Source organism: Stegostoma tigrinum, chromosome 4, assembly GCF_030684315.1.
Source record: "Stegostoma tigrinum isolate sSteTig4 chromosome 4, sSteTig4.hap1, whole genome shotgun sequence".
NCBI classification, from domain to species: Eukaryota; Metazoa; Chordata; class Chondrichthyes; order Orectolobiformes; family Stegostomatidae; genus Stegostoma; species Stegostoma tigrinum.
Genome location: NC_081357.1, coordinates 56,678,906 through 56,705,233, shown reverse-complemented (window position 1 = coordinate 56,705,233; position 26,328 = coordinate 56,678,906). Strand labels below are relative to the sequence as shown.

Here is a 26,328-nt window from a genome sequence, read left to right as displayed (position 1 = left end):
AAAATCTGGAATTAAGGGTCCAAAGATGATCGTGAATCCCATTGTCAGTTGTTGGGGAAAAAACCCATCTGGTTCACTAATGACCTTTAGGGAATGAAACTGCCATCATCACCTAGTCTGGCCTACATGTGACTCCAGACCAACAGCAATGTGATTGGCTGTTAACTGCCATCTGGGCAGTTAGAGATGGCCAAAAAAATGCTGCCCTAGCTAGCAATACCCTCATCTTGTGAATGAGTAAAGGAAAGAAACTGCAAGCAAATATGATGTGATCAATGCAATGTGATCTAATATCACTTGGTTAAACCTCCTGAAAGGCGTCCCACATGAGTTTGTAACCCTAATTTTAGATCTAGTGGACATTCCGATTGGTGTCCAGCAATAACATGTTAATAAGGGAATCCTTACCATCAAGTTTCGGTAACAGATCTTCATGGTCGCTGCATCTCAGCTGGGCTCAAAAGGCCAAACAAAGGTCAGACAGATTTATCTAAATCCTGTTGCAGCAAAATGTAATGTTAATGCCCACACTGTTACTTTCTTTCTTGCTTTCTAATCATATGTCTAGATTGTATAATTATGTTTCGATAAAATTCGGCATGATGGATGGTCATTTTATCATTTACTACTCTAAAAGTACCAAACAGTGATCTCTAATTTTTGTAGAATAAATTGAATTTAAAAGGGTAAAATTGAATTTAAATGACAAAAAGAGTGCCTTGATGCTTTAGAACAAATTTCCATTATCCAATCCTTAAGTCTGCTTTAATGCAGAATCTAACAATTAAAATGCGCTTCAGAAAAATGACATCAAAGCAATAAACTTTGAAGTTGTAAATTAAAGTGACAGTAAAGCTTTTCTTTTAAAAACAGACAGGTTATGCATAATAAAGGAAATTCTGTCTATTTGCAGGCAGACATTTATAAGGGGAAAGAGTTTAACTTGTGGCTGCTGTAAAACAAATGCAGTTGTGCTCTGCACTATCATGGGTATCATTCATTTAAATCCAATTATGTCAATTAGATTATGCGTAAAGAAACATCCTCATTTAATCACTTAAACGAGTTGGACAAGACTTGATTAATATAAACAATGATGTACGAAATGTTAAAAACAAAATACTTCACACACACTGATTTGTTCTTTTAGTGACCCAATGTACCTCAAATGAATAAGCAACTGAGGTTAAAATGTCTTATTCACATGCTTGAGATATCTTTTACTAAATAATAGTAATGTTCCTCCTTGAATTTTTTTTTAAATTTTAGCTTTCCCAAAACCTTTTTAGTTTATTTCTATTTTTGAAGCACCTTCTCTTCTCTTCAACATGTGCCAGGGTGGCATGGTGGCTCGGTGGTTGGCACTGCTGCCTCACGGCACCAGGGACCTGGGTTTGCTCCAACCCTCTGGAGACTGTCTGTTTGCACGTTGTCCCTGTGTCTGTGTGGGTTTCCTCCCCAGTCCAAAGATGTGCAGGTTAGGTGGATTGGCCTTGCTAAATTGCCCATAGTCTTCAGGGATATGCAGGCTAGGTGGGTTAGCCATGGAAAATATGGGGTTACAGGGATAGTGTAGGCTGGGTCGGCAGGGACAGGGTGCTCTTCAGAGGGTCAATGTGGACTCAATGGGCTTATGGTCTGCTCTCACATTGTAGGGATTCTTTGCTGGCTCATATTGGTACACTGTTAGCAATTACAATTTTCTGATGGCATTTCCCAATGCAATGTAGTATTGTGTGCAGTTCTGATCTCTTTGCCTAAGGAAGGCTGTACTTGTATTGGATGTTGTACAATAGAATATCACAGGACTGCTTCCTGGGTTGGTGAGCCTGACCTATGAGGAGCAATTGAGGACACTTAAATGGATATATAAAGTAGATGCAGAAAGGATGTTTCTTCTGGCTGTGAGGTCTCGAACCAGGGCACACAGTCTCAGAATAAAAGGCAAGCTATCTAGGACTGAGATAAGGAGGAACTTCCTCATCCAGAAGGTGGTGAATGTTTGGAACACCACCACAGAGCTGTGGAATTCCAGCCAATAAGAAAGTTCATGAGAAAGATTTGTATAGTTCTATATATTGATGGCATCAGGGGAAATGCAAATAGTGTGAGAATATGGTGTTGAGGTAGTTGATCAGCCATGAGCTGGAATGAGGCAGCAGGCCGAAGGGCCATTCCAGCTCTGATGTGCTTACATTGCCATTTGGTTATCCCACCTGTGTGAACCTAAGCTGCAAAGACTATCCATTGAGGTCACTACTGCACCAGTTGCAGTACGACATCACTGGGATAAGGTAAGTTTTAGATGTTATATCTCCACACGCCTGGTACTAATTGTGCTCACTTTTTAAGAAATTATTTCTCCCTGAAGATACTGTTGAGTTATCATTGTGACACATGGTCATATATAAAATTTATTTTCCAGGAGCTGTGCACTGTAATTCCCTCAAAATTGACAGGATATTTCTACATGTTTTATATTTTGACTGTTTTATGATGTATTTTCTGCTTGATTTGAGAAAAATTGTTTCCCTTATCTTGTCAGGAACGCTTGTGATGCTGAATCATGGACATCCACTCTATTCACAAAATGCTCTTCAAGTTAGTTCTTCTGATTGCACTGTATTTTATAAATATTTTTATTTATGATATTAATCTAAGAACATAGAACAGAATCAATTACTACTTTGATCACTATACCACAGTCATCTATCTGACAATGCTGACAATTTTCCAGTCACATCTTGTGCTCAAAAGTAGGATAATACCCTATCAATCTGCTTTCCATTAGCGGTAGAGTGACGGGAAGGGGTCATTGACAGTGCTAGCAAGTAACATTCACAAATGAGTAACCTGCTCACTGATGCTCCTTTGGGTACTACTAGGATAAAAGAGCTGAATTGCAGAGATGAGATGAGAGTGACTACCCTTGACAATAAGGTGGCATTTGACTGAATATGGCATCGAGGTGCCCTAGCAAAATTTGTCGATGAATCAGGAGGAAATGTCTCCACTGGTCGGAGTCATGACTAACACAATGAAAGGCGGTTTTGTTTGTTGGAAGTCAATCAATCGCAACACACTTCTGTAGGAGTTCCTCAGGACCCTAAACCCAACCATCTCCGGCTGCTTCATCATTAACCTTCCAACCATCAGAAGCTCAGAATTGGAGATATCCGTTAATGACTGAACAATGTTCATCACCATTTGTGACACCTCAGATACTGAGGCATCTGTGTCCATATGCTGCAGAGCTGGATAACATCCAGGCTTGGGCTGATAATGTGTGTGCCACAAAATTGCCAGGCAGTGATTACCTCCCAACAAGATGGAATCTAATCTTCACACCTTGATGTTCAACAGGATTACCATCGCTGTATTTCCCCCAGCACCAGAAAATGAACTTGATTAGCCTTACAACTACTATGGTTACAAGAGCAGTTCAGAAGTTAGGTTTGTGGTGGAATACTCTCCAGTGACTTGGATAAATGCACCTCCAACAACAGTCAAGAAGTTTGACACCATTCAGCGTAAGCTATTGATTGGCCAATATAAGACCTTTACTATCCATTCCATTCATTACTGATACACAGCAGCAGCAGTGTGCACTGTCTACATGAGGCAAATCTTCAAAATAGTTCCAGTGTCTCACTGTCAACACTGTTAAAATGGTCCAACTTGTTCAACCTACTCAACTATTGCTACCAGAGGTGAGAATTCACCTTTGACTGAACAGTAAAACTTCAATTTCCTGACATCTGTTTAAGGTCTTAAGTTAAGGAATGACCCAGTTCCCATGGACATAGGCTGTAACAAAAAAAATTGGCATTGAGTAAGCAGTTTTCCTCATTGGCCTTTTGACAACTTAATACCACAGACCACAAAAGCTGACAGCCTGGGAAAGAAAATATTTGTGAATCCAGGGATAATTTGGTGGTCAGATTTTTTCTCTCTACAAAGAATCCACTATGAATGGCTGAAGTTCATAAATCTGCTAACATTCAGGCCTTATTCCAACAGAAGAGGTTAAAACACAATTAAAGTTTTTAAAAGTATGAAAAATAGTCAGAAGCTAATTACTTCAAGTAAATGTAAGGCATTAAAAAAGGGATACTTATAAAGTTAAGTGCAAGAAATCTGACACAGGTTGGGAGGTGCAGCGTGCACTACCACAGTTAATGATTGAAGCAATAAGAATTTCTTGATGGAGAGTGGCTGATTTCTGTGTGAATGGCTGTGTGTAATTAAGGGTATGTTTAGAAAAGAAAAGCTTTAACAGTAGTTCATGAATAATTTAAATTAAACAGTCAATTATAGAAAAAGACCTGGAAGCAAGAAGTGCAAATATTGCTTGTATAGAGATTAAACACCAACCTTCCACTCTATTTGTCTAGTCCACCACTGGTTCTACTGAGTAATCAGTGGATCCACATTCATTTCTTCTCTGAGTAAGTTCCTTGCAGTGCATGAACTGCTTAACATCTTGCCTTTGACGGAAGCTTGGCTTATGAGTAGTATCATCCTGTCCTCTAGCAAAGCTTCCCTGACATGTACTTTTCATCAACAGCATCATCCAAACAGTTCCAGCAATGGTGTGCCCCTTATCTCCAAATTACACCTTGGATTTGTTCATTGCTGCTCTTTTCATCTTTTAAACACTGCTTTTTAATTCTTTTTGAAAATCTTTGATCCATTACATAGGTTTCTAATTAAGATATCTAGCCTCCTTCCCTCATTCAGTCTGTACTTTGCAAGACCACTTATCCTCGATGACTTTATTCTGCCTCACCACTAATCTTTCTTGATCTCCTCTGAGTCCACTGCTTTCTAGTCCTTCTTTAACCTCTCTCTGTAATCTCTCCTCCTCACATTCTTGGCCTACCCCATGATCCTGTAATCTTGCACTTCCTCTGTATTCCCATGACCTTGAGGACAATTAAGGTCAATTCCAATGATGACTTTGTAGCCATCACTATCCACATTGCCTTAAGATGGCCAACTCCCATATGTTTTTTTCGTCTCCCTAAAAAGTACTCCCAAGATGACCTTTTTTAAAAATAATTACACTTTCCATCAGTCAGTTGGCTAACCTTTAGCCTTTCTGTTCATCATATTATGAAAGAGTGGTGAAGTTTGAGGCCCACAAGACTTTCATTCTCTTAAAACCTTTGGCCAGATCGCTCTTAAGCCTTTTTTCTCTGGAACAAAGAAACAGTCTGTGTATTCTTTCCTGATGGGTTTTGTTTTGGTGTTATCCTTGTGAGTTTGTTTTATACTTTCTTCATTGCTCCAATATCCTCAAGACCAGAAACATGCTCAGTATTCCCAAATGTGGTCTAAGCAGACGTTTGTACAGGTTTGACATAACCTTCCCAATTCTCATATTTTTCATCGAGAGTAGAAATATCTGGAATACACTGCTGGAAAGGATTGTAGAGGTGGGAGCCACCATAATATTTAAGAAGCATTTCGATGCACCCTTTAAAATGCCATTACCAGTGAGGCTATGGGCCAAGTGCTGGAAAATAGGATAAGAGTAGGTAGGTGATTGACGATGAGTGTGGACATAATCGGGTGAAGGACCTCTTTTGTACACTATAAAACTCTGGCTCCATTATTTCTTCTTGCATTTAGTAATTAATTATGAAACACATGGAGTAGAAATAAGAGATGAGTTCAAAAAGATAAAAATAAGGAAAACTTGTATAGATCAGTATCCGACTTTTCATGGAGATTAGATAAATTGATCTTACAGCAGTTATTGGAGGCATTGATGTTGGCAGTTGAACAGTTGTATCGGCGATTCATGGTTTTGCAGGTTTGCTGAAATTCTGTAGCTTTGATTTATTTTGACAGTGACGAAACATTAGCATTCAGAGTGAGATGGAATTATTCCCTTTGCCCTACCTGAAGTACAGATGTGTTTAATTTGACTGTTGTCAAAACTATGACACTCAAAACACTCCAGTGCATATACAAGGATTTCTGAGCAACAACGTGCACACAGGCTAGTGCTGCAGTCAGGTTTGATCCCCCTTCCCTCTTTTAAAAAAAGGAAAACAGGTGTAATTGCAAAATGTGGCTTTCTTTTGAGGTGGGGAGCTAGTCACATCTTATTATCTCAACTTCTTCAGTCTCTCCAAGTGTGGAGTTTCTGTACCACTTTACAGGTGTGCTTTTCCATGTGTTTTCCAGACAGACTTTACCAGACAGTTACCGAATTTACATTCGGAGTTCAGTTTTCCTGTGGCAGTTCCCTTTCAAAACAAAAAAGCCAAACACGTTTTGAAATTAAAAGTGAAACTCGTCTAGAAATACTTTGAGGTTCTGATCCATTCTCATAACAATCTACAGAAGGTGTCTACTAATACACCAGAACTGACAGAAAGCTGCTTAGCCTTGCCGCGTAAGGCCCAAGTGTGCTAAGCTTTCAATAGAGAATTACTTTACTCCAGGAATACCACTTCAGTATAGAATACTGAGAAACACCCTTATTGGCAGATGGACAGACTCTCTAATGTCTGTAAACAGTTTGATTTGACCATCAGGAAAGCACACATCATGGTCCAGGATATTGATAATGCTGATTGATAGCAATATGTTGTTGGAGATTGTTGGTATTTTCACATTTCTATGCTCCAGAATTACTAACAAGATTGTGAAATTAACAGCCATAACGTCTGCTCTGTACATATTATGTCCAAGCTTAGTAACAGAGATGGTGGAGGAACACAGCAGGTCACACAGCATCAGAGGAACAGGAAAGTCGCTGTTTCAGATTTATGCCCTTCATCCTTACTCCAGCATCTGCAGTTCTTGCTATCTCTTAGTAACAGGGAAGGAAACAATAGAAATCTGATGGAGAACTTCAAACTAAGAATCCACCAGTCCTGTATCTTCAATGCACGTGTCCACAAAAGACAACATATTCTGGGCAGAAAAACAGGCTGACTAGTTTCAACTTTGTGATCTTAGGTGTATTCACAGCACCTCTCGGCAGGACAAGGTGACCAACTCCGAGGAGCTGGAGTAAGTGAATTCTATTAGCATAGAACTAAGCCAGCGAAGTTTGTATTGGCTTGGTCACATGCATCAGATGGACACCTGCTGTATGTTTCTGTGTGGTGAACTGTCCACACTGGATTTGAGCTGGATATCCATAGCTCTGATATTGCCATATCTGCAAGCAAGATTGTGAAGATTGTGGACATCAACAACAGTTGCTGATAGCTGTGACCTCGATAGGCTAGCTGTTTGGAGGGGCATTGGAAGAAATGTTCTGCTGGCTGAGAAGATGGTGCAGGAGCTAGCATATCACACAATCTCTACACTATGTGAAAGCAGGCCATTTGGCCTATTGAGTCCATACTAACCCCGTGAACAGCATTCGACCCGGACCCATTCCCAATACCCTGTTCCTCTTCACTTCCCATTGCCAATCCACCTGAGACTGCACATCCCTTGATACTATGGGCAATTTGGCATAGCCAATCCACCTAACCTGCACATCTTTGGGCTGTGTGAGGAAACCAGAGCACTCGGAGGAAAGACAGTGAAAACATACAAAAGTCTATGTAGACAGTGGCCCAAGGGTGGAATTGAACCTGGGTCCCTGGGACAACAGTGTTAACCATTGAGCCACTGAGCACTCCTTGCTCTTGCTCAGCCCATTCTCATATTTTGTACAGCAAATGCAGCAGAGGCTGGGCTCCTGAACCATACCAGATGATGTATTGTTATGCCAGAAGTTCCTCATGGATTCTTTAAGAGCTCATCAAAATAAATATAAGAAGACACAGGTGCTTCAACACACATCAAATTTATTAGCTGAAATTACTTCATCTGCAAACGAATGAGCAAATCTATTAGCTTAAAGTACTTTTTTTATTTATACATATAAGAAAACTGTTGACAGGCACTGTTTTTCAGTTTGTCATTAACTGGGAGGAAGGACAGGTTAGGGAGGTGGGGACGGTTCCTTCCACCTATCCCCTCCTCCCACCTCAAGTCCCACCCCCCATCTCCTACCTACTAGCCTCATCCTGCCCCCTTGACCAGTCTGTCCTCCCTGGACTGACCTATCTCCTCCCTACTTCACCACCTACACTCACCTTTACTGGCTCCATCCCCCTCTCTTTGACTTGTCTGTCTCCTCTCCACCTATCTTCTCCTCCATCCATCTTCTATCCGCCTCCTCCTCTCTCCCTATTTATTTCAGAACCCTCTTCCCCTCCCCCATTTCTGAAGAACAGCCGAGGCCCAAAACGTCAGCCTTCCTGCTCCTCTGATGCTGCTTGTTCATCTATGTTCATCCAGCTCTACACCTTGTTATCTCTATCAATAGTAATGTCTGTTTGTAATTTGCTACAATTTTTCTTTGTATGAACTCAAAATTTGAGGGCTTCTGCAATGTTAAAGATTGTACTTCTGATTCTTGAGTTAAAATTGTGAACTTAAAACTGTGAACTGCCGCAATCCCAACACCAATTTGAATGGAATGCCACTTCCCACCTTTTGTCAGTCTGAGTAGTTACATTTAACACACACTCTCTGTTTTCTGTTTTGTAAGTAACTTGCTGTATATTTTGTTCCCTGTTTTAACATTTAGCTTGAATATGCCCTACTTTATTGAAGAGCTATAGAAAGTCTGCATGTATCATATTGACTATGTTTCCCTTGTCAACTTCTTCTGTTGCTTCTTCAAAGAACTCAAGGTTGATCATACATATTTTCTTTTGAAATCCAAGCTTACTACTGTATTGCATTTCTGTTTCTACATGTTTATTCTATTTCATGGCTGAGTAGAGATTTCATTCTCTAACCTTTGGTTGAAGTTTATATGGATGAGGGAGGGTGACTCGATTGAATTATATAAGATCCTGATTGATTTTGATAAAATGTACCTGGAAACAGTGTTTCTTCTTGAGGGTGACTCCAGAGCTAGGGGACACTGTTTAAAAATTAAGATTGTCCCTTTAGGACACAGATGAGGAGAATTTTTTTCCCTGTGAGGGTTTTGTGATTGTAATTCTGTGCTTCAGACAGTGATTGGGGCAGGATCAATTAATATTTTAAGGTGGAGGTAGATAAATTATTACCCAATCAAATGTTATCGGGGGTTAGTGAGCATATGTTATTCAAAATACAAACAGATCAGTCATGATTCCATTGAATGGCAGAGCCAGCTCAATGGGCTGAATCGCCAATCTCTACTCCTGTTTCACATGTTTGTCTGATACTAAGCAAATGTATGTAAACTGACAATTCATTCCAGCCAAATGATATGATTGTAAGTTCCTACATGGTAGAAAAGTAACAGTTCTTATTAAATATTCATCTTAAAGGATTAAGGGTCTTTACATTCAACAAATATAAAGCTGAATTCTAGGAAAATTCTAGGGTTGAAGCAGGTATTTTGGAATTAAGGATTTGTTGTAAGGAGGTTGAATTGTAAGTATCTTATTTTAATTTAAGTAGTTCAGCTGCTGTAAGTGTTTATGTTTACATTACACACTGTTCTTTGTGAATCATTTATGATAACTGAGATAACACATCTGGAACATAGTGTTCTTGAGATCTCATTGCTTAAATGAATGTTGTGTTTCTTTTTAACTCAATACTTTTTAGGGGACTAAAAAAATGTCGGGATTTATATTATCTTCTTAAATGAAAGCATAATCCAGGGTAACAATGTTAGAAAATATTCAATTTGACATGAGTCTGGGTATGTGAAAATGCACGCTTCCAAAATCTTTGTGTGGATAAAATGAATGTATGTGGAAGAGCAGATGTAGTAGTTCTACACCCTTTACAACATTTGTACAAGTTAGGCAATGGTCTAGTGGTATTATCACTATACTGTTAATCCAGTTCTGGGAACCTGGGTTCAAATCCCTTCATGACAAATGGTTAAAATTTGAATTCAATGCAGAATTATAAGTCTAATGATGAGCATTGTTGGGAAAAATCCATCTGGCTAACTAGTGTGCTGTTGGGAAGAAAATCTACATCCTTACCTGGTCTGGCCTACATGTGATCCCAGATTCACAGCAAGGTGGCTGGCTATTAACTGCCCTTTGGGCAATTAGGGATTAGCAATAATTGCTGGCCTAGCCAGAGATGCCCACACACTGAGAGACAATTCCCTTTAAAAAATTACAGCACAGAAACACAATTTTATCCAGGATAACTGAATAAAATAATATCCTTCTGGGTCAGATCTGGCTTGCTATTTGTAATACAGCTCATGGCCAGACCTGCCTTCTGAATGTCTTTGTAAGATCTGACTTTGAAATTGGATTTTTCCCCTTTATTTTGTTAATTCTGATCTGGAAAGTAAATCTCACCAGTCTATCCTGGCAGCTACCCCTGCTGATCTTCTACTGAAATTAGGTAATTTTAACTAGATTAAATGTGATTGCTGAAATATTCAAACCAATTTTCATATCTAAGGTACACTGGTTCAGACAGCCACTTGAGTCCTAATCAGCATTTCAGTCTTGTTTTTACATGAATGAATCCTCTTAAGAATTAATATTAACTACATAATAGCATTGTGAACACTCATACATTGGGATTTTAAATTTTACCATTAGAGGTATAGAACACAAAAGAAAAACAAATAATTATAAGCTGATATGAAGCTTTTTTAATACATCAGTTAGAAGTCTGTATGCAGAACTGTGTTTCCCACCATGTTTAGGATACTGAAACTTTAGATTCTTGAGGATGCAGTTAATATACTAAATACAGACTCAAAGAAAGAAAAATATATGGCGATGAATTCCGTTATGTTCACTACACCTACAACAATATGACCAACATTTCTTCCTCAATCAATACTGACAAAGAAACATAATGATTGGTTTATTAATCATCTCGTTGTTCTTTGTGTTATCTTGCTATATTCAACATACTTTGCCCGCAAATTACAATTTAAAGTATGCACAGTTACTTGAAACATTTCTGGGAGAAATGAGATGAAATATGAATGCTTTGAGATCTAAAATCATGGAGGTCTGTGACCACAAAAAAACATGTGGTTCACTGTGGTTACATTGATTCTTTGCCAAAGCAATTCAAAATTAATCCTACTGCCCTGCTGTCTCCCCTCAACCCAGAGTCAGAATCAAGCCTGGAGCATGGAAAGAGATATTTAATAATTAAGGGTTCTTGGGAAAATTAATGTTGGCAGTCTCAACTCGTCTCTACTGGAAAGTATCCATAACGGAAAGAAAACTCAACATGATGCTACAGCAACATCCGATGCTTAAATAAAAATTGTAACCAATGAAGCAAGGGCGCAAATCACAGACAATCAAAATATTTGACAGGAAACATTTGTTGATATTGAGGAAACCAGTATAAACCTCTAATAAACCCTTTTTCTTGAGTGTTGCTGAAACAAGACATATTTTATCAAAGCTTTTCATCTCGCACTAATCAGGACAATTTGCAAGAAATAGCAAAGTAAAGGATAAACATCATTTGTACTTTTAATTTTCACTGGCTGCATGAGCTGACACCCTGGAGCATGTGCAGTAGCAGTGGAATCTCTGTCTTAAATTGAAATACCTAACAACCACCTAAAACTGGAAAAGAAAATGAAGAAAGCATATCAGTGAAGAGAAGGACATAGCTGGCTGGGACAGTATTTATTTCCCATCTTGAACTGGGCTTGAGAAAGTGGTGGTGAGCTTCTCTCTCCTGAACTGATGCAGTTCTTTTGATGTAGGTGCAATCACAGTGCTGTTAGGGAAGGAATTCTGTGGTTGGCCATATATTTCTAAGTCATGATGGTAAGTGGCTTAGAAAGGAACTTGCAGGTGGCGATGCTCACATGTATCTGTGGCTCTTGTCCTTCTAGATGGTAGTGGTTGTAGTTTCGAAAGTGCTGTTTAAGTAACTTAGGTGAATTTCTGCAGTGCATCTTGTAGATTGTACACATTGCTACTATAGTGCATCAATGGTGGAGGGAGTGAATTTTTGTGTATGTGATGCCAACACGTTCTAGATGGTGTCAAGCTTCTGAGTGGAGCTGCACTTATCCAGACAAGTGAGGTGTATTCTGTCAAACTCCTTGCAGATGACAGACAGGCTTTGGGAAGTCAGGAGATGAATTACTTGCTGCAGCATTCCTACCTCTAACTGGCTCTTGCAGCTACAGTACTTATATGGGCAGTCCAGTTCAATTTTTGGTTGATGGTAATCTCTAGAATGTTGAAAGTGGGGATTCTCTGAAGGTACAGTACCCATTGAATATCAAGGGGTGGTGGTTAGATTGTGTCTTGTTTAAGATGGTCATTACCTGGCACAAATACGGCATGAATATTATTTGGCAATTGTCTGCCTAAACCTGGATGTTCCAGATCTTGTTACATTTGGACAGGGATTGTATTGGTGCCTGAGGACTCATGAGATGGTGGTCAGCATTGAGCCATCATCAGTGAGCATACTTACTTCTGTTAGAAGGAAGGTCATTGATGAGGAACCCCTGCAGAAATGTCCTGAAACTGTGGTGACTGGGCTTGAGCAACAAAAACTATCTCCATTTAAGTTTGAGAGATAATGGGAACTGCAGATGCTGGAGATTCCAAGATAATAAAATGTGAGGCTGGATGAACACAGCAGGCCAAGCAGCATCTCAGGAGCACAAAAGCTGACGTTTCGGGCCTAGACCCTTCATCAGAGAGGGGGATGGGGGGAGGGAACTGGAATAAATAGGGAGAGAGGGGGAGGCGGACCGAAGATGGAGAGTAAAGAAGATAGGTGGAGAGAGTGTAGGTGGGGAGGTAGGGAGGGGATAGGTCAGTCCAGGGAAGACGGACAGGTCAAGGAGGTGGGATGAGGTTAGTAGGTAGCTGGGGGTGCGGCTTGGGGTGGGAGGAAGGGATGGGTGAGAGGAAGAACCGGTTAGGGAGGCAGAGACAGGTTGGACTGGTTTTGGGATGCAGTGGGTGGGGGGGAAGAGCTGGGCTGGTTGTGTGGTGCAGTGGGGGGAGGGGATGAACTGGGCTGGTTTAGGGATGCAGTAGGGGAAGGAGAGATTTTGAAACTGGTGAAGTCCACATTGATACCATATGGCTGCAGGGTTCCCAGGCGGAATATGAGTTGCTGTTCCTGCAACCTTCGGGTGGCATCATTGTGGCAGTGCAGGAGGCCCATGATGGACATGTCATCAAGAGAATGGGAGGGGGAGTGGAAATGGTTTGCGACTGGGAGGTGCAGTTGTTTGTTGCGAACTGAGCGGAGGTGTTCTGCAAAGCGGTCCCCAAGCCTCCGCTTGGTTTCCCCAATGCAGAGGAAGCCGCACCGGGTACAGTGGATGCAGTATATCACATTGGCAGATGTGCAGGTGAACCTCTGCTTGATGTGGAATGTCATCTTGGGGCCTGGGATGGGGGTGAGGGAGGTGGTGTGGGGACAAGTGTAGCATTTCCTGCGGTTGCAGGGGAAGGTGCCGGGTGTGGTGGGGTTGGAGGGCAGTGTGGAGCGAACAAGGGAGTCACGGAGAGAGTGGTCTCTCCGGAAAGCAGACAGGGCAGCCTCCAACCTCATTGTTCCCCAACCCCGCACGGCCCGTTTCTATCTCCTTCCCAAAATCCACAAACCTGCCTGCCCTGGTCGACCCATCGTCTCAGCCTGCTCCTGCCCCGCCGAACTCATCTCCACCTATCTGGACTCCATTTTCTCCCCTTTGGTCCAGGAACTCCCCACCTACGTCCGTGACACCACCCACGCCCTCCACCTCCTCCAGGACTTCCAATTCCCTGGCCCCCAACACCTCATATTCACCATGGACGTCCAGTCCCTGTACACCTGCATTCCGCATGGAGATGGCCTTAAGGCCCTCCGCTTCTTCCTGGCCCGCAGGCCCGACCAGGCCCCCTCCACCGACACTCTCATCCGCCTAGCTGAACTCGTCCTCACCCTCAACAACTTCTCTTTTGACTCCTCCCACTTCCTACAGACTAAGGGGGTGGCCATGGGCACCCGCATGGGCCCCAGCTATGCCTGCCTCTTTGTAGGTTACGTGGAACAGTCCCTCTTCCGCACCTACACAGGCCCCAAACCCTACCTCTTCCTCCGGTACATTGATGACTGTATCGGCGCCGCCTCTTGATCCCCAGAGGAGCTCGAACAGTTCGTCCACTTCACCAACACCTTCCACCCCAACCTTCAGTTCACCTGGGCCATCTCCAGCACATCCCTCACCTTCCTGGACCTCTCAGTCTCCATCTCAGGCAACCAGCTTGTAACTGATGTCCATTTCAAGCCCACCGACTCCCACAGCTACCTAGAATACACCTCCTCCCACCCACCCTCCTGCAAAAATTCCATCCCCTATTCCCAATTCCTCCGCCTCCGCTGCATCTGCTCCCACGATAAGACATTCCACTCCCGCACATCCCAGATGTCCAAGTTCTTTAAGGACCGCAACTTTCCCCCCACGGTGATCGAGAACACCCTTGACCGTGTTTCCCGCATTTCCCGCGACACATCCCTCACACCCCGCCCCCGCCACAACCGCCCCAAGAGGATCCCCCCTCGTTCTCACACACCACCCTACCAACCTCCGGATATAACGCATTATCCTCCGACACTTCCGCCATTTACAATCCGACCCCACCACCCAAGACATTTTTCCCTCCCCTCCCCTGTCTGCTTTCCGGAGAGACCACTCTCTCCGTGACTCCCTTGTTCGCTCCACACTGCCCTCCAACCCCACCACACCCGGCACCTTCCCCTGCAACCGCAGGAAATGCTACACTTGTCCCCACACCTCTTCCCTCACCCCCATCCCAGGCCCCAAGATGACATTCCACATCAAGCAGAGGTTCACCTGCACATCTGCCAATGTGATATACTGCATCCACTGTACCCGGTGCGGCTTCCTCTGCATTGGGGAAACCAAGCGGAGGCTTGGGGACCGCTTTGCAGAACACCTCCGCTCAGTTCGCAACAAACAACTGCACCTCCCAGTCGCAAACCATTTCCACTCCCCCTCCCATTCTCTTGATGACATGTCCATCATGGGCCTCCTGCACTGCCACAATGATGCCACCCGAAGGTTGCAGGAACAGCAACTCATATTCCGCCTGGGAACCCTGCAGCCATATGGTATCAATGTGGACTTCACCAGTTTCAAAATCTCTCCTTCCCCTACTGCATCCCTAAACCAGCCTAGTTCATCCCCTCCCCCCACTGCACCACACAACCAGCCCAGCTCTTCCCCCCCACCCACTGCATCCCAAAACCAGTCCAACCTGTCTCTGCCTCCCTAACCGGTTCTTCCTCTCACCCATCCCTTCCTCCCACCCCAAGCCGCACCCCCAGCTACCTACTAACCTCATCCCACCTCCTTGACCTGTCCGTCTTCCCTGGACTGACCTATCCCCTCCCTACCTCCCCACCTACACTCTCTCCACCTATCTTCTTTACTCTCCATCTTCGGTCCGCCTCCCCCTCTCTCCCTATTTATTCCAGTTCCCTCCCCCCATCCCCCTCTCTGATGAAGGGTCTAGGCCCGAAACGTCAGCTTTTGTGCTCCTGAGATGCTGCTTGGCCTGCTGTGTTCATCCAGCCTCACATTTTATTATCCATTTAAGTTTGGTATGATTCCAATGAGCAGAGAGGACCCCAATTTCTACTGGGTCTAGTTTTGCCAGAGTTCCACGACACCACACTTGGTCAAATGCAGCCTTGATGTCAAAGGCTGTCCCTGTCACTTCAGCTCTGGAGTTTAGTCTGTAAAGAAAGCTCTGTGGTTTTGTATATACAAATATGATTTATTTTTAAAAAGTTTCATTTCAAAATAATAGCATAAGAACATTGGCCATTTTTAGGAAAGGTTTAAAAATTAGTTCAGACACTCCTTCTGGAACAATGACCAAATCCAATATCTCTTGGAGAAAGCGTTAGTCAAAAGTAGACGTGGAAGTTACAATCCAGTATTATTATATAGCTAGTTAAAGATTGACTTGGCAAATGGAAAAGTTGTAGCTGCTCTTGGGGAATGACTTGGCTCATTCAAAATTATTAATATTTTGGAGGGTGGTGGAATAACCTGTAGAGGTAAATGAAACTGAGATGCTATTGAAGGATTATCCTGGATTGTTTTCTGATTGAAGTGACTAGATTTCATGCCCTTTGTATTAGCTATTAAAGAGAAAAGTCTATGAAATAGGGAGATGACTTGGAAATTCGGCCGAGAGACAACAATTTTGAAGACGTAAGGTAAAGAAAATGCGATTGACACATTTGGCCCACCTTACTGAATAGAATTACAACTGACAAATCCTGAATTGACCGAGTTATACCAAACAGTCTACTCAGAAATTGAATCAGTACAAATACGTAAATATAATTGTTGGAAAGACAAATTAATATTGAAGAAATGGAGACCAGCTTAACAGCAGTGAATGAGTAATGATCAATCGTCCGTCAGATGGTAGCTCCATCAAAATAGCATAATGAAATTTTGTAGCATAACAAAATTTTAGGAATGAATCATGGAATTCCAATGGCAGGTCCCTTACGGATTAGGAAAACACTGATTAAAATAGGAAACATTTTTACTGGGCCACATTACATAAAGAGGATGGAAAAATTTTGCTAAATGTGTAGTGCATATCAGGTACTAGAAAATTCCAACCACCAATGAGAACCTAAGTCTTTATCTCTGATACCATTTTTCCAAGAACCATTTAGCAGAATTTTAATAGATTGTGTAAGATCCCTAATTTAAACTAGGAGGTTCGATTGGTATCTTTTAACTATGAATAATTTCATAAGATTTTCTGAACCTGTGTCTTTAACAGAAATTATTGTAAAAATGTAGAAAAGTTAGTTTGTTTTTTTTTCCTCTGGAAGTATGAATTACCAAAGAAATGCAATCAGATTAAGGTTCAAATTTTCTGTCACACATACTCTGAGAAATGATACCTAGTTTAGGAATGAAACAATGTAAATCTCCTGCTTATCACTCACAATTTCAAGTGCTTTGGAAAGATGGCAGGAAAATTTGAAGAGCATGATTCGATGTTATTTTCAAGCGTGTCCAAATTAATGGGGTAAATGAATTTCCTTGTTTCTGTTTATCATTAGGGATGCTCTTAATGAGTTCACAGGATTCATCATTTTCAACCAACAGGTAGTACAGCTGGGAGGCTCATTAATGTGATAACTGAGGTATATGTTCAAAGAAACTTTCTGTTCACTTATATTAATCTCTAATTTAAGACAACAACTCACTACAAGAAATACTTAAGTTTGAACTGGGTGACATGCAATAGGATGATATCATCCATCGTGTGCTTCACCACATTGATATGTTGGATGCACTGAGAAGACTGCCAAACATGAACAAGTACTCAATTGGATCTAAAAGTGGACAATACAGACTTTGAGGTGAAAGATGGGCTCAAATTGAATTATTGTATTTTGGTCAGCACAAATGCAACTGACTTCAATTGGAAACAATTAATGACCCACAACCAACATTCCCTCTAAGCTGCATAGCTGCTTTCAATAGTTCCTGAAGTCGTGACCATACACAGGCCTCGGACACCTGTACAGCCGGTAAGAAACTGTTAGTCAATGGTGTCACAACTGAAGACACTTGTCAGACATCATCATAGAAGGAATGAATGACACTCTCAGATGCTTTTGATCTCACAGAGATTAGCTAATTATCTCCAGAGGTATAAAGGAAACAAGCACTTGTGCCCAAAGTGCTCCTCTAGGACATTGTGATATTTTATTAAGGAACATATGGGTACAGAGTGAATGCAATGGCTGGCATGTGATATGGTTTATTGATCATGATCAATGGTGGCACTGAGAGGTTAGTGAGGACGCGAGTTGTGGCAAAGTCACAGGCCACAGCAACATAGAGACCATGTCACATAGGGCAAACGGTCAGTCATACACTGCACAATAAGAACATGATTGCATGGAGAGGTATCCAAAGTATGCAGGGAGCCCAGGTTACATGAAGTCTGAACAGCCAACAGAGTTACGCTGAGAAGGAATGGAGACCCAGCTAAGGAAAGTGTACAAGTGTACAGTGAACACAATTAGTAAACAACACAATCAGACAACAGCCGAGGCAAAACTTACATATCCACAAGTTAACACTATGACAAGATCTGGAATAGTTTTCAAAAAACCAAAGCAACGCATGGACTCAGACTTTTCCACTCATATATTTTACAATCCATATTTGTTTAGTAGTAATTTTGCTAATACCCAGAGTTTATGTGTTTTCATTTTGGGGAAAAGGGGAAGGTGTATTATTGTTTTAAGAGGGATACCTCTTTAAAATGCCTAAGATGTAAATAAATCAGCTACTTCAATGGCATCCCATGAACAGAGGCCAAAGTCACTCTGCATTGTAACACCTTAGGCAAAAGCTACGCTTAGAGAATATTTTGAACAGTACCTGTTTAGCTGCAAGTAAATCCACCAAAAATCTTGAAATATACAGTATTCATGTACCTTATTATTTTATATTTAGATAACACCAGAATATTACTGTAATTGTCATTGTGTGGGCCTATTTCTGACTTAGCCTGGTTGCATATTATTTAAGAATAGTTGTACAAAAAAGAATGGAAGAAGAATGCAGCAGGAACTATTTTCTCTTCATACATGTAACACATCAATGAACTGTTTGGTAGAAGTCCTAAAAGGAACAAGTAATGACAAGGATTGATATACAATTTTCCATTGCAAATTTAAATATTTGATAGTGCCTCCACTATTGTTTTATTGTAGAGAGCCAATCAAACATAATAATTATGTTTAAACAATGCAGAAAGAGAATATTATGAAAGACAGCTGGAGGGACAGGTAGTATTGAGGAGGTGGCGAGGCTGCAGAAGGACTTTGACAGGTTAGGAGAGTGGACAAAGAAGTGGCAGATGGAGTAAAATATGGGAAATTGTGAGGTCATGCACTTTAGTAAGAAGTACAAAAGCATGGATTATTTTCTAAATGGGTAGAAAATTCAGAAGTCTGAAATGCAAAGAGACTTCGGAGTTCTAGTTCAGGATTCTCTCAAGGTAAACTTGCAGTTTGAGTCAGTAGTCAGGAAGGCAAATGCAATGTTGGCATTTATTTTGAGAGGACTTGAATATAAAAGCAGTGATGTACTTCTGAGGTTTTATAAGGCTCTGGTCAGGCCACATTTGGAGTATTACGTGCAATTTTGGGCCCCATATCTCAGGAAGGATGTACTGGCCCTGGAGGCGGTTCAGAGGAGGTTCACAGGAATGGTCCCAAGAATGGAAAGCTTAACATATGATGAACGTTTCAGGACTCTGGGCCTATACTCATTGGAGTTTAGAGGGATGAGGGGGGATCTAACTGAAACTTTCAAAATACTGAATGGTCTGGACAAAGTGGATGTTGGGAAGATGCATCTATTGGTAGGAGAGACTAGGACCCGAGGGCACAGCCTTAGAGTAAAGGGAAGACCTTTATAGAATGGAGATAAGGAGAAACTTCTTCAGCCAGAGGGGTAAATCTATGGAATTCACTGCCACAGAAGGCTGTGGAGGCCAGTCATTGAGTACATTTAAGGCTGAGATAGATAGGTTCTTGATTATTCAAGGGGATCAAGGGTTACGTGTAGAAAAAGGGAGAATGGGATTGAGGAACTTATCAGCCATGACTGAATAACAGAGCAGACTCGATGGGCTGAATGGCCTAGTTTCTGCTCCTATGTCTTATTATAATTGTTTTGCATATCTTAGTAAACGGTGGCTCAGTGGTTAGCACTGCAGCCTCACAGTGCCAGGGACCCAGGTTTGATTCCCGCCTCGGGTAACTGTTTCAGTGGAGTTTGCACGTTCTTCCCGTGTCTGCGTGGGTTTCCTCCAGGTGCTACGGTTTCTTCCCACATTCCAAAGATGTGCAGGCTAGGTGGATTGGCCATACTAAATTGCCTGTGGTGTTCAGGGGTGTGTGGGTTATAGGGGGCTGGGTCAGGGTGGGATGCTTCAAGGGGCGGTGTGGACTTGTTGGGCCGAAGGGCCTGTTTCCAAACTGTAGGGAACCTAATCTAAAGTTACTAGGAAAATAAAATTAAATTCAGTTAATTGTTAACTTACAATAAGCAATAAAAATGGCAAAACTTACGACACAATGCCAGGGATGTCCTCCTCATTCTTGAAGCGACCAGCCCAGAGAAGGATCTTTCTATCAAACTTTGTGGGCCTGTATCCTGGAACTTTTTGGGTGTCATGAACTTCACGAAAATGACAACAAAAAAATCAATGTATTCAATTCAGTGAATAGAAATGATTTTTTATAACTAGCAGAGCAATTTTATAGATTTATATGTAATAAATTCCCCCTATTTGTAAGGTAAAATAAAATTGATTTAGATTCATGGGGTGTATGTTACATAGCGGCTTTTTGCGCATGACCATGATGGCAAAATCAGTATTCAACAAAGGCTGCCCCACAGTGATAATATGCAGTAATTGTGGGATTTCACCCAACAGGACAGCAGCTGGGTGGTTGCAGTAGCACAAGAATTCACTCATAGCCATTGCTGACAGTATAAGATGTTTGGTGAAAAGATTGAGGGTGACTGGGCTTTGGTAAGTTTGGGATTTGGTCAGGAGGGATCTAGGGCTTAAGGGGCGGGTCAGGCCTTAGAGACAATGTGGGGAGGGGGTGGTGGTCACAATGGGATATGTGTAATATTTTGATGGGCTTCCCCAGATGGACGTAGGCAATGTGCCCTGTGCCCCTCCCACCAAGTCAAAATACAGCACCTTTCTGACTTTATACCTGTCTATTGACTGCTTTTACCTTTCATTTTACCATAATGCAGCTCACGTGTGGAAGTTATTTTTTAATTAACCTATTTTTACATGGTATCACACATCATTGGGCAGTTCAGACTTGAACCCATACCTTCTAGAAACTAGAAGATACAGAAGAATGTAATGTAAGCTGTCATGATTTATATATAATTTTAATTTTGTTTATTTTAGGATTTTGAACTAGTGGCATGTGGGTTTTTATGTAAATAGGTTTAATAATTTACCTCTCAGCATTTCTGGAGCTATGATTATTTTTAAAAAAGACTAGCAGAAGAGAGAGATCGTCCACAGAGTGACAAGAGAAATTTATTTCCATGCTTTATAATTGGACAGAGTGAAAATCAAAAAAGCATTAGTTTGCATTTGATTGAGAACAACGAGGATTGCATTGTTTTTGCTAGAGCTTTTGATTTCAGTTTAAAGAAATCCTAGTTGGAGTTAGGTGTGAAGACGCAGTTTTTATTTTAAAGAAAGCAGATAGTTCAGAGCAGTTAAAAAATACTTTACCTCAGTGTAAAGGTTTTAATTTGACCTTCCAGGCTAGAAGTCTTTGGTTAGAATCCTGAAGGAGCTATTTGAAGCTGAGAAAGTCTAAGCTTGTTTATGTGAATAATCAAAGAACAGGCTATTTGACTCAAACTGGAAACTGGAACAACAGGTATAGTTGTCATAGAGAAGAAAGCTCTCTCAGGTATTTGTCTGCTTTAAAATGATGGTGTTGGGATAAGAGATTCGACCATTTGGGCTATGTTTATAATTCTTATTTATTGATGAAGTAGAGGTATAAAAAGAATGTTTTACAGATGTTACTGCTCTAAATAGATAAATCAGTCTATAATGTGGCATGATCAGGAACCTGAATAGTATTCTCATTAATATAGAGCATAGATTTACTGGATAAATTCTAGACTTCCATTCTCCCAGAAGGGGATTTACTAAAGAAAATCACAAGCTAATACAACTGATTATGTCTAATCTGTAGTATGCTTCTGATGAGCTGCATGAAAATAGGAAAGCAAAACTATGCATGTGGAGTCTAAGACTCCTCGGTATGTACCTATGTAGTCTGCAAGACAAAAAAGCTTGAACATCGCATTAGGAGAGAGCATTGACTCCCATAACAGTATGTAGCCAATCCTAAGTAATAATAAGAGTCCAAAGGAAAGATTTAAGGAGCATTTGGCACTGACATATTTATCTATGCTGCAGAATACAACATGAAAGGTGTCCTTTTTTTCAATTCACCCACAGTTGGACTAAAACATATATATTTAATGGATCAATGGGCATAATTTTTCAAACATCTTTTTTATTGGCCCTGAATTTACAATAGATGTTCCTGGTGGCTGAGACTTCTTCTGAATATATAGTTCAAAAATTACCTGGAAAATGCTCACAATTCTTGCTCATACTTTTAGTGGATAACACTAAACTAACATCTAGGTAGGATCCTCAAACTTTTATAGCTTATACAAGGGACATAGCTCCAAACTAAAAATGACCAAATCTTGGAGAAATTCAAAATGATACCATTAATCTTAGTAATCAAAGATCCTGATTTAAATTAGGATATCTGTACAGTTAACAGTTTAATCCATATTACTAGTAAAGATACTGTTAAAATTGAAGGTTTCATAGCACTATTTTGTATGAACATGGTTCATCACCCAGAAGGAAAACACAATGATACATACTGGCCTGGCTTGAATATTTCAAAACAGTGCTCCAGTATGATAGTAGATAACAAAATGTGGAGCTGGATGAACACAGCAGGCCAAGCAGCATCTCAGGAGCACAAAAGCTGACGTTTCGGGCCTAGACCCTTAGTCAGAGACATCTCTGATGAAGGGTCTAAGCCCGAAACGTCAACTTTTGTGCTCCTGAGATGCTGCTTGGCCTGCTGAGTTCATCCAGCTCCGTACTTTGTTATCTTGGATTCTTCAGCATCTGCAGTTCCCATTATCACTCCAGTATGATAGTACATTGATTTCCAAGTATTACTGTTCTTTTTTACCCTTCTGAGTGAAATTAGACCTCCTTTGGACATTTGTGTCAACTCTTTCAAACCCTCCACTTCCTATACATTGTGAAGTAGCTTACCTTGGCATCTAAAATTAGATGAGAAGAGATTTTCTGCAATTAAACATTTGGAGCATTGTAAGCAAATGGGCTAACACCACACAATTTATTCTCTCACCACCAATCTCGTCTTTTCCTATTGTTTCAATCTGAAGCAGATTGTTCACAACACTTGCATTCTAATGAACATTAACCAAGCTTCTGACTTAGACCATAAGACATAGGAGTGGAAGTAAGGCCATTCCGCCCATCAAGTCCACTCTGCCATTTAAATCATGGCTGATGGGCATTTCAACACCACTTTTCTGCACTCTCCCTGTTGCCCTTGATTCCTTCTGAGATCAAGCCTTTGTCGATCTCTGCCTTGAAGGCATCCAACGTCCCAGCCTCCACTGCATTCCGTGGCAATGAATTCCACAAGCCCACCACTCTCTGGCTGAAGAAATGTCGTCTCATTTCAGTTTTAAATTTACCTCCTCTAATTTTAAGGCTGTGCCCATGGGTCCTAGTCTCCCCGCCTAACGGAAACAACTTCCTAGCATCCACCCCTTCTAAACCATACATTATCTTGTAAGTTTCTATTAGATCTCCCCTCAACCCTCTAAACTCTAATGAGTACAATCCCAGGATCCTTAGCCGTTCATCATATGTTAAACCTACCATTCCAGGGATCATCCGTGTGAATCTCCGCTGGACACCCTCCAGGGCTAGTATGTCCTTCCTGAGGTGTGGGGCCCAAAATTGGACACAATATTCTAAAGGGGGCCTAACTAGAGCTTTATAAAGCCTCAGAAGCACATCGCTGCTTTTATATTCCAACCCTCTTGAGATAAACGACAACATTACATTCGCTTTCTTAATTACACACTCTACCTGCAAGTTAACTTTTAGAGAATCCTGGACCAACACTCCCAGATCCCTTTGTACTTGTGCTTTACGAATTTTCTCACCATTTAGAAAATAGTCCATGCCTGTATTCTTTTTTCCAAAGTGCAATTCTCTGCTTGCTGACCTACATTGGTTGAAAACATCCTGAATTTAAAAAAAAATCCTTCAGTCTTATAACCCTCTGCATCTTGTGCATCCATAGCTTTCTTCAACGCCCCCAACACGTTGCCCCGCGCCCCTGCGCCCCCCCCCCAAAACACACACACACACACACACACCAACCACCACCACCACTCTTGGCTATTGTGCCTTTCATTATCTAGGCTTCATGTTTTAGAATTCCATCTCAAATCGTCTCTTTGCCACCTCTCTTTCTTCCCATTCGGCACTTCTTAAAGTCACACGTTTTCCTTATTTGGTCACCTCTAGCACTGAGTCACCTGTTCTGACATCCCCTTGTTTATCTTACAGTCAGTTCTTGTCTCTCTTGTCCACAAGAGCACTCTGAGATATTTTGCTAGGTTAAAACTACTAAATACAAGTTGTAGTCATATTGCAAGTTAATACAACAGGGACAACTTACAATTATATAGTGCATTCAACGTAATAGAGCATCTCAAGGTGCTTGAAAAGAGCACCATAAAACAATGGTGCCTAAACACAAAGAAACATCAAGTCAGATACCAAAAACTGCTCAAAGAGCTAGGATTTTAAGGTGTGTGAGACAATGGAGCTAGAGAGGCACAGAAAGAAACTTCCAGAACTGCAGGCCTAGGAAACCTATGGTACCATCAACAAAGGTGGAACAGGGATATGAAAGAGAGCAAAGTTTGAAGAATTCAGATATTTTGCAAGGTTCTGTGGCTGCAGGAGATTACAAGAGAAAAGGAGTGAAGTCATGGAGAAATTTGAAAATAAGGGTGAGAAATTTGGAATCATGGCATTATGCCAATGATTTAAGACAATCAGTGCATAGGTGATTGGAGAATAAGACTTTAGCAGGTGAGCTGAGGCAGGTACACAATAGAGCAATATTATAGAACTAGAAATCGGTGGCTGTAGTGAAGGCATCAATACACGGGAGCTCATCTTGGGGTCAAATATGACACCAATGTTGCTAACAGTCAGGTTTGGTCTCAGACATTTGCCTGGCATGGAATTGAGTTGTAGTTAAGTGGAATGTAGTGTGGACTGGGGCAAAAATGATTTTTCTAACTCCCAATATTTTTTTGGAAGAAGTTTCTTCACTTTCAGTATGACATGCCAGAGCACTATAATTAAGCAACAGTGGTGGAGTCAGGAGAGGTGATGGTGTGGTAAAACTGGAACCTGTACTGCAATATTTCCACTTTAGTGCCAAGTGGCGATCAACTTGCAAGGCATAAAGAATTCTTCAAACTTCAAACTAACCAGCTTCATAAGTTCCCACGCTGATACATGAAAGTTTTAAACTTGACATAGGAATTCAGATACACCCTCCCCAAGAGCTAACCCTTGCCCGTCGCCAAAGAAGGAATTCATAAAATATATTCTATAACGAAACGAACCTGAATATTTACTGGAGTGTCCACTGTAAGTTGCACTACACAGAAATTTCAACACAATATTAATTTAGGGCAAACGGGGAGGAATAACACCCGCACGACAGAATGCAAAGGTGGCAACAGGAGCAAAGTTTAAATTAAAAATCTTTTGAGAATATATTTGGAAACAATATTTTTGGCGCTAAGCGCTCAATCACGCATCAAGCTGTCGCTTCTATCTAACGCATGAGTGAAGTTTGAAACTGAATGAATTTACCTGCGCGAATCCCTCTCACACAGAGGGGTGGCAAATCGTTTGCAAAAGCTGCCCCGGAATTTACCACACATTTTGTGAGCAGCGTCCGCCTTTCTATCACTTTTGTGCCGTACAAGTGACCCAGAGCCGAGATGATTTTCCTCCGAGCGAGCACAACGCGCATCATCTTCACTGGAGCCGCTGTCCGCGCTCTCATCCACCGGAGTCATCTATTTAAACAAAAGTTGTCTGTCAGCCCCTCGCCCACCCGTTACCCTCCCACCCTCAGCTCCCGCGCGAACTGTCCGAAACACGTGTCTGGACAATGTTACGGCCCACACAGCTCGCTGGAAAACAACTATAATCACCAATCCCTGTTCTTCATCAGAACTGGACTAATTGAGATCCAGCCAAAAGATGTTCAACAATGAAAACGTTTTGAAAAACATTCTATGGATTATTTTTAAGGTTGTCTCCGTGACTTGTACATGACAATGCATAAAGTGACAATATACACTTATTATACCTAACGTGAAACGTATTTTAGACAATGCGGAAACATTCGTCTTCAGTCTAAAGGTCCCAGTGAATAATCCATTTGGGCTGTTCCTGAGCACCCAACATCCAAATGCAAGTCTTCCGTCAATTTCGTTCATTCCATGTGCTGTCAATATATTGGATGCAACAAAGGCTATGGGCCTGAACAAAGTTCCAGCAATAGTATTGAAAACTTCTGTTCCAGAAT

The 26,328-nt window shown here is 41.4% G+C and overlaps 1 protein-coding gene across 1 annotated transcript in view; it reads right to left on the bottom strand.

Moving 5' to 3' along the window:
• Positions 1 to 25,829, bottom strand: part of LOC125452789 (protein FAM162B-like) — a 40,513-nt gene extending 14,684 nt beyond the window's left edge. The window contains exons 1-2 of the mRNA XM_048531639.2: positions 25,605 to 25,829; positions 20,143 to 20,251 (exon numbers count right to left, since the gene is read on the bottom strand). Of these exons, the coding sequence (XP_048387596.1) occupies positions 20,143 to 20,251; positions 25,605 to 25,800 (305 nt within the window). The 5' untranslated portion in view covers positions 25,801 to 25,829. The remainder of the gene's footprint in view (positions 1 to 20,142; positions 20,252 to 25,604) is intronic.
• Positions 25,830 to 26,328: the final 499 nt, after the last annotated feature.